At 34.6% G+C, this 9,823-nt stretch overlaps 1 protein-coding gene across 1 annotated transcript in view; it reads right to left on the reverse strand.

Moving 5' to 3' along the window:
* Positions 1 to 5,544: 5,544 nt before the first annotated feature.
* Positions 5,545 to 9,823, reverse strand: part of LOC144452463 (neuronal acetylcholine receptor subunit alpha-7-like) — a 5,126-nt gene continuing 847 nt past the window's right edge. Inside the window, exons 2-5 of the mRNA XM_078143561.1 lie at positions 9,356 to 9,400; positions 8,808 to 8,917; positions 7,704 to 8,248; positions 5,545 to 6,366 (exon numbers count right to left, since the gene is read on the reverse strand). Coding sequence (XP_077999687.1) covers positions 5,717 to 6,366; positions 7,704 to 8,248; positions 8,808 to 8,917; positions 9,356 to 9,400 — 1,350 coding nt within the window. The 3' untranslated portion in view covers positions 5,545 to 5,716. The remainder of the gene's footprint in view (positions 6,367 to 7,703; positions 8,249 to 8,807; positions 8,918 to 9,355; positions 9,401 to 9,823) is intronic.

The following is a 9,823-nucleotide window of genomic DNA, read 5'->3' on the forward strand; positions in this document are numbered from 1 at the left end:
GAAACAATATTAATTAATTTAAAAACAGCAGGGGTGTATTTTGTTAAAGTGGACTTAGGTAAGGTTTAACTACTGTACATTAAAATGGTACATTGTCTTTAAATTGTAAATAAACCGATTTCGTAAAAAAAAAAAAAAGCAAATAAATAAGAGTTCGTTGTTCTCTTCATACTTACAAGAAACACTGTACAAATCTTAAAGGGGCATATGCTTGAGATGAACATTTCTTTCTCCTATCTCCGACATCTTTGTTTCATATTTAAGAATTACATAATCACGTTATTGTTCTTAGTGAATGATCAGACTGTCTGATAATCATTAGTAGCAGTGAGAACTGTAGCATAACAGTCAGGCAAACCGGAAAAAAATAATTCGACGAGATACGTTTTGGAAACGTACCACCGACACAAAGCACGTAGAATAAATGCACATATACAAACATTTACACACTAGATTGACATTTTATGCTCTTTTCGTGGAAAAATCAATGTGAATATGGCGTAAGAGGGGTTTTATGTTAGTAATTAAAATGTTGAAAAAGAAGTGTCTGAAGTTGGCCCATGTACCTTTAAAAACGATAATATAATAGATTTCTTAAATATATCCGAGTTGTTCAAGGACTTCCTGTTGTGAAGCGGCTATCTGTGTAAGTAGATATCCATGTACAACCTGGATCATAGTTTTGTGCAAAGTACAGTCTATACACAACACCATTATCATTGGACCAACCTTCAATATTATAATAATGTGTTATGCTTTGAAAATATCACTCAGGGAGAGCCCGGATGTCTATTCCTGAGCAATAGTAATTGCTTGAGTGTAACGGCAACATTGTTTCACTTAAGTAGTCAAGGTTACCAGATATAACACTTTCAAGACTACAAACAGTTGGTGTTGTCTCAGACCACAGACAAGTAACACTTCTTACGTGACCTAATAGAACAGTATTATTGATACATTACACATAGTTTCAACGACACTTCCACTGAGCAAATGGAAAAAATGAGAATGGGTTGCTAGGTTATTTGCATAATCTCGCGAGATCTGCCGCGAGACGGGGAATACTTTATTGTAATCTTGCATAGATTGTACTTTGCACAAAACTGTGATCTTGGTTGTAACCTCGCCCTGAACACAGGAAGTGTACACCAGAAGTCAGAAATCGTTGTCCTTTGTTGGAAAACGATTTGAGATGACATGCTGTAACATTTCTCTCTTTTTTTAAATGACAAACCGTCCGTCATTACAAAACACCTCTTATCATTCAAAAGTCGATTCATTCATCTTATGATATAACATGTAGTTGATGTAGAGTAAGAACGCCACCTAAATTAGGCCTTAAAAATTGTTTGGTTCTGTTTACCCAACCCCCACCTCGTTTTTCACTGCCGACCCTAAACTTTTTTTTACATATTCGAGAAAAAAATATTGAAATCGCGAAAATTGTGAAGTATCAAACTGTATGCGGAAACTGCCATCAACTTAAAGACAATATAAAACTATTCTTCCAATCTGTAATGGCTAGGCTGTACATCTTATGGGAAGAAACCAATAACAGATCTAGAGACCATATGGAAAACAACGGAAAACATAACTACCTGAACTAGACACTCGCATATTAAAAAAATATAATTTAAAAAATGAAATAAAAAATCTACCTACCCCACCTATTCTAAAATTGAGTGTAATCGGAACCACACAATTTTTTTTATTAGGCCTTTACCGGTCTCACACGACCAATACAATAATTATGATGAACGATAATCCGATATCGATTGAATTTCATCACATGACTATACAATTGATCACATGACTTCGTCAATTGATCACATCTCCATGTCAATTTATCCAACCACTTTTGCGGTTGATTACACTTTCTCATTCAATTGTCTCTATTAACTTAATATGCATATCTCAGTCTTTTTTCGAAGATTTGACACAAGGGGCGCCCTACATTAAGAAAAGTAAGGGCTAAAATCATGTTATAGCAGTACACTGATGAAGAAGTCAACAAATATGGCTAAACAACTCTGGGAGTTCCTAAAAAACACGTCATCAGAAACAATGCTAGTAGAATAGTTTGGTTGAGAATACAACGAACGTTTGCCGTGAAACATTTGGAATGATAAGGCTATCATGGCCTAGGCCCTAGCACTTTTAGTGATGCTTCAGTGTCATCTTTTGTCTGTCTCATGGAATGTAGCGTGTTACAAATCATACAATAATTTAATCTACCGTAAAGTTTATCCAAAGGTAACAACAGTTTGACATTCGAAAGTGGATGAAAACGTTAACTAATTGTAACAGCCATATTCAGTAATTCAGGCGTCTGATTGATAACTTGTATCGTAATTTTTTTTTCATTTAAAATTGAGTGGTCATTCGAGAAATAATTCTGTACAAACACTACTACTCGCTTAGGCTGTCCTACTTGTAAAGATACGATCGAATAATGATTTAACTATAGAGAAAATTCTCATATAGTAGCAAAAAGTTTCAAAGGCACGCTAAGATACTGATTTCTAAAGGCAAACATTAAAAAGTTAAGACATTGACGAAAAGTTCCACTTTTCACCTTTATTGGTAGGCAAGAAAAACTTCCCAAAAATGGCACTTGAGGGCGCTTTAAACTTTGATAAAAAACAACCCAATAATTTCATCGCTTCAGTTTGCTGAGTTCGGACTTTGATCTATGGTTGGGGGGGTTTTTTTGAAAGAATATTTAAGAAAAAGACTAAGATTAACAAAAGCGCGTTTTTTTCGTTTTGCAATATTTTGGTCGACAGTCAGCCATCTTGGGGGAAAGACAATAAAGGTTGTAACTTAAAGGGCTGGCCGTGTCTGGTCTTATATCCTTTAAAACCAAAATAAATTATTCAATATATAATAATGAATATTTGCTATATTAGAAACCTAACAATTCACAATTTGGCACTGTAATCTTGTTGGGCATGAGATGGGATGGAAGTGGGTGACCAAAATGGAAACCTTTATCTATGGAATTATATATACCTTCTAGATCTGTTCGATTCTCGTTTTTTCAACTTCAGATGTTAAGATATGATTTTTTTCCCCAATTTTAAATATTAAGGTATGATCTGATTAAATTTCTTCATAACGCCTTCTTAGATTCTTGATGAAGTCATCAAAATCTCGTCTTGGGTGTTACCTGGATACCGTTCAAGACTCTAAACACGATATTACAAAACTGTTTGCTAACAGTTTGTCTCTAATCTATTCAATATGACTGATTATGACTTAGTTCAAATAAAAAGCAAAACATTTAATTTTTTACTATCAGCTATTAGATTGTTTAAATTACTATTTGGAAAACTAATTTTGAAAAGCGACACAAATTACCTCCTCAACACTAGGAAATTTAGTCACGTTTAAGAACTGAATGTTTGTTTCCTATCTTAGAGAAAACCAAAGAACATTGAATAAGAAACAACTTCATACATTTTGATTTAAAAAAATACTTACTTATGAGAAAAAAATTCTGGTTTCTTCTTATAGTTGGGACATCAGAAAAAAAATCTCGAAAAATTCGACAAAGAATATTAATGATGTATGAAATGATTGGTGGGTTTGATGTAAGAAAGACATGGTGTGAGATTAACTGTCCTTTCAGGCAGATATTTCACAAATTTCTTATTCTAATATTTTACACACACAAAAATGCAATATTCGTATTTGTTGTAGAAAAACGTATATTTGCTTATGCCCGGTATTTAAAGCCGTCTTGTACTTGTTAGTTTATCATGATTGCCTGGAAAATTTCTAGTCTAACGTTCTGGAAAAAAAATCGCCCAATCCAAAACGCTTTACAGTCAAGATCTAGATACTGTCGTTGCTGTGTGCCTCACGTGTATTTTTTATCTTTGATACAGCGATAATATAGGTACAACAACCAATTACAAATGAATACAAAATACGAGTGATTTACAAACTTTATAACGCACAAGCAGTTTAAAGTTTAGCACTGAGCTTTCGAGCTGTCTTCGTCGACGTTGCTCATCAGAATGACAAATTCCATAGCTACAGCTGACCACTAGGTGGCAGTATGATCTGTCTTTGTCGACGATCATTGTCAACCATATGATCTACATTTTTGGTCATTTATGAATTGTGAACCCATTGTTATCACTGAAATAGCATCATGTTGCAATTTCTCATATTTTGTCATCTGATATGAGTCGGCTTATCCTGTGAGTTGTTCTTATTTAATCATATTGCAGTACCAAAGAGAAATATACGTATCTGACACATACACAGCTCGACTCTGTCATATGAAAATAATTATAATATTGTCGACTCTGTTTCAACCCAATACACGATTCGCCACGTACAATTTCGGCTTCACATTTTTCGAATACTTTTAACAAACTGTTAGATTTTTTATATTCCATTTCCATTTTTATGCGTATTGGAAGCTATAAATTGTCTAAATACCCAGTAACAAAATGTTTTATTAAAACTACTCTTTCGCAAGCTGTTCTTTTTTTAGGAAAAATGTACATTTTTTTCGAGCAAGTTTCACTTTTTGGTCTGATAAATATATTTTGGATCTGTGATACCTATTCCAGCTAGCCTACAGTCTTGAAAGTATTGAACATTTCCTAGCGAGTTTACATCGCTGGAATCTGCAAATGCCTAAATTTTGTCTAGTTTATGTATATTTCATCCATGCTAGTGCACATTTCATCCATTTTATGTCAATTTCGCGTCCAACTTGTGTACATTTCGCCCATTTTATGTAAATTTCGAGTCCAACTTTTCGTCTCGTTTTTGTACATTTTGTTCAACTTTTATATATTTTGCCCACTGCTAAATGTATATATCTTGAGGATTGAAACCAAGTATTGCAGTTCATTATGAAACAAAAGACAAGATTTACACTGCATTTGTCGTCATTTCAATTCATCAATACTGGACTACTGAAGTTAAAAATTGAGGAATTTAAACATCTTTAACCCTTAATTAACACTTAACTTGTATATATATATATATATATATATATATATATATATATATATATATATATATATATATATATATATATATATATATATATATATATATATATATATATATATATATATATTAAATGTTTGTCCCATTACAGTGTTAATCATAAATTAGTGATTCTCTAATACTGTTCAAATGTGAATACCACTGAAATAAAAAAAGGGGGGGGTATTACTATTAACAGGTTATAGTTTTAACTAAATACATTAAAGCAGTGAGCGGAAGGGGCATACTGAAACCAATTATATGCCACATGCTTCACAGAAGTAATTAAAATTAAAATGTAGTACAGTGATTGCCTAGCAACACAAATGTAGGAAGTTGTCAGGCGGTTATTAAACTAAAAGTGAACGTGTAGTATTTAAGGTCCATGAATTTCGGAAACACTCGTTGAAGTTCGGAAACACTCGTTCATCTTCCTTCATACAGTTTATGTATACAATATTATATCAGGATTCTTGGTGTCAGTGTTTACACTTTTCATTCGATTGCGTGATCGAAGTGTTTATATCCCTTGGTCATTGCCGGCACACCAGGTGTAGCTACAATCTGTCCTTTTGTCTTCCTGGTTGAGGAGATGATCCGGAGGCGACTGTTTATGCGATTCTCTCCTGGACATGTACTCAACATTCTCTTCACTTCACAGAGTATTGCAAGACAGTTCATAGGATCTGTCTAAATTCATGTATTAAACCCTCATGGCGCTAAATAGGAGAGTCATTGTCAGTGTGAAAAACAGGATGGCAAATATAACAAGCAAAGTCCTATCAACGACATGAGCCAGTTCTTTCCATTCGCGTAACGTATGGTTTCTTTTATCTTTACGGGCCATTCTTCGAGAAAATTGTTTGACAAGGCCCAAAATTTCATTTATGTCACCTTCGGTCTTTTTCGACATAACCGCTACTCTCGAGCTATTTTCTGTGGTTGGTTGTCTTTGGCGTGAACCCTCGGTTCTGGAGTAAGCTCTTGAACTCTCTATGGGTGTAGAGACACATCTGACGCTTTGGTAGTGTATGCGACCATTTTCCACGCGTTTATATCGAGAAATGCTCCTTGGTCGATGTGAATTGGTTAGTATTGTCTCCGTCTCGGAAGCAGCGGCGCTATTGATATCCTGGGTGATTTCCTGTAGACTATCGAGGGAAATATCAACCGTTCTTGTTCCTTTGTCCATTTTTTCAATCCGTAACATTTTTGCTAGATATCCAAAAACTAGTTTCCTCGTCCAGTCGGGGACTTCGTGGTTGTAACCGTCTTGGAAGTGAAGGTTAAGAACCCATATTGTCAGAAAACAAGAGAGTGACACCAACACAATCATAAATGAAAAATACAAAGCTGGAAGAGAGAGAGAGAGAATAAGTATTACAACAGTATGACTGACTTAGATGAGAAAATTATAAATAATCATAACCGCTTATATATATATAATAAATAAATAAACGATTACTCATAATTTTGTATATACATGTATCTATCTATATATCTATCTATATATATATATATATATATATATATATATATATATATATATATATATATATATATATATATAACTCGGTGAGTATCAATCTGCTAAGACAGTGCTCTATACCACAGTGGCAGAGCGTAAAACTATATATATATATATATATATATATATATATATATATATATATATATATATATATATATATATATCAAGCACGTACGCACACATATGTATTATATATTACATACTCACACACACACACACACACACACACATATATATATATATATATATATATATATATATATATATATATATATATATATATATATATATATATACATGTGTATGTATGTATGTATGTATGTATGTATGTATGTATGTATGGCTGTCTGTCTGTCTGTATGTATGTATGTATGTATGTATGTATGTGTGTGTATGTATGTATGTGTGTGTATGTATGTATGTATGTATGTATGTATGTATGTATGTATGTATGTATGTATGTCTGGCTGGCTGGCTGTCTGTCTGTCTGTCTGTATGTATGTATGTATGTATGTATGTATGTCTGTCTGTCTGTCTGTCTGTCTGTCTGTATGTATGTATGTATGTATGTATGTATGTATGTATGTATGTATGTATGTATGTGTGTGTGTATATGTGTGGGTGTGTCTGTCCGTATGTATGTCTGTCTGAGTGCTTGCCTGTCTGTCTGTCTGCCTGTCTGTCTGTCTGTCTGCCTATCTACTGATGTATGTCTGACGCAATGTGCATGTGATACGTGGTATTATATGTTAAAGCATGACAAAATTGACACAATATGGTATGATATGATCATAAGATATGAACTTATATAATATGATAAGTGTTTTTATTAGATATGTTGAAAGGGTTAATTTTCAATCCCGGGTCAGTGTCTCGACACATTCCAACATGTATCAAGCCAACATTTTCACGAATACAGTCCCCAAAAAGCAACTATTCTCAAAAATGCAGTGATAGTTTTCTTGTATATTCATGATAACGTAGTCCAACATTAGGAGATAAAAAATCTATAATACTCTCTAAAACTGGCAGTTTTATAGCTAGGTGCTCTATGAGCTTTTTGAGCGTGTTGCATGGTCACCGTCATCTCGCATTATCAACATCATCTTAATCTGAACCTGCAGATTTGGCCTTTAAATATCATATGATATGAACTCACCTATCAGTGGTACCCTGTCCGACGTTGGGGGCAGTGACTCGGACAGCAGTTGATGAAATACTATCAAAGTCAGTAAATTTGTAATGACCATAGTCACCTTTTCTCCTGAATCAGGTGGCAAATAAAATCCTACGAGAGTAAGAGCGGCAATTAGGCAATTGGGTAACACTAAATTGAAAACGTAGAATAGGGGGCGTCTTCTTAATATCACAGTGAACCGAAGATCTGGAAAAGGTTCCGTACAACAGTCATAATACTCTACATATCTTTCCACTGGTACATCAACCAAATCCCATTCGCCATTACTCATGTAAGGAGACATGTCTGCTTTGCTTAAATTCCCGCGTCTTACCAGATCCAGTTGTAGACCCTGGTAGGCCCAAGAACCAAACTTTAACTGGCAGTACTGTTTATCAAAGGGGAAATATAATACTTCGACTTTACACGAGGCTTTAAGTACCGCTGGCGCCATCCAGAAAACGCTACCGGTTGATCCCACTATTGCCAATGTGTCCATCTTGACATGAATAAACTCTTCATCCACACTGTGTGTTTACAAAACATGAAAAATTATGAGTGAAAACGAGAGCTTATATCAGTTAAAATGTGAAAGATATATTAAATGGTCACCATAAAGCATTTCATGTATGATATAAACACTAGATGTAAACTGAATGCCTCCCGGAAGGGGACCTAGCACATTTAACCGTTTGAAGAGAAGAATATGAAACAGACAGACAGATAGATAGACGGATAGACAGATAGATAGATAGATAGATAGATAGATAGATAGATAGATAGATAGATAGATAGATAGATAGATAGATAGATAGATAGATAGATAGATAGATAGATAGATAGATAGATAGATAGACAGATAGATAGATAGATAGATAGATAGATAGATAGATAGATAGATAGACAGATAGACAGATAGATAGGTAGATTGACATGGACGTACGTACGTAGTCTATACATAGACGTACAGACAGACAGACAGACAGACAGACAGACAGACAGACAGACAGACAGACAGACAGACAGACAGACAGACAGACAGACAAACAAATAGAGACAGAAACGTGTAATGGAACGGGTACTCACTTGTTGTATAGTACAATATCTGGTCTCCATATCGACGTTGCAGGCAGACGAATTTCTTTGAGCCCGTCATATTGAGTCTCATTCCATATCAGGAATTCATCTGTCCACATCTGAAATGAAACATTAAATCTTCTGTAAATGAAACTCTATTGACTCCTTTTAAGTAACACATACATTACCTGTAGGAATGAACACATAAAAGTGTACGCTATAGTCAAATAAACATGATAACTTAATAAATAATACAAATACATAGATACATAGACACATACATAGACACATACATACATACATACATACATACATACATACATACATACATACATACATACATACATACATACATACATACATACATACATACATACATACATACATACATACACATACATACACACATACATACATACATGCAGGTTTGATGTACTTTCGATCACCTAGTAAACTATTAATTCTTGTTGTAAATTCGATTTGTCAATAACTGATGATGATGTAAAAAACAATGTAAATAATTGTTTCTTTTCCGTAAAAAATTATGCTTACTGTACCTGCCGAAGCCAAACATTAACTGTCAGATGCTGATTTCGTTCATCCTGTATATTAAGAATAAAAAAATCTTCATAAAAGTACAAATAAAAATATCCTTCTCCTTCAACGAAGAACACATGCCAAAGTTGTGTAAGATATATGATTGACATCGTGTTTTCCTTAGTCTTGTGTGCTGTTACCTTTCGTACACTTAAATGATTGACATAAAGATAGTTCAGGTGCGTAGTTTGTAACAATATTTTGAATGAAATAGTGTAGTTGGTCTCTCTCTCTCTCCTCTCTCTCTCTCTCCCTCCCTCCCTCCCTCCCTCCCTCCCTCCCTCCCCCCTCCCTCCCTCCCTCCCTCCCTCCCTCTCTCTCTCTCTATCTCTCCCTCCCTCCCTCCCTCCCTCCCTCCCTCTCTCTCTCTCTCTCTCTCTCTCTCTCTCTCTCTCTCTCTCTCCCTCCCTCCCTCCCTCCCTCCCTCC

This window comes from Glandiceps talaboti, chromosome 22 (assembly GCF_964340395.1).
Source record: "Glandiceps talaboti chromosome 22, keGlaTala1.1, whole genome shotgun sequence".
Taxonomy (NCBI): Eukaryota; Metazoa; Hemichordata; class Enteropneusta; family Spengelidae; genus Glandiceps; species Glandiceps talaboti.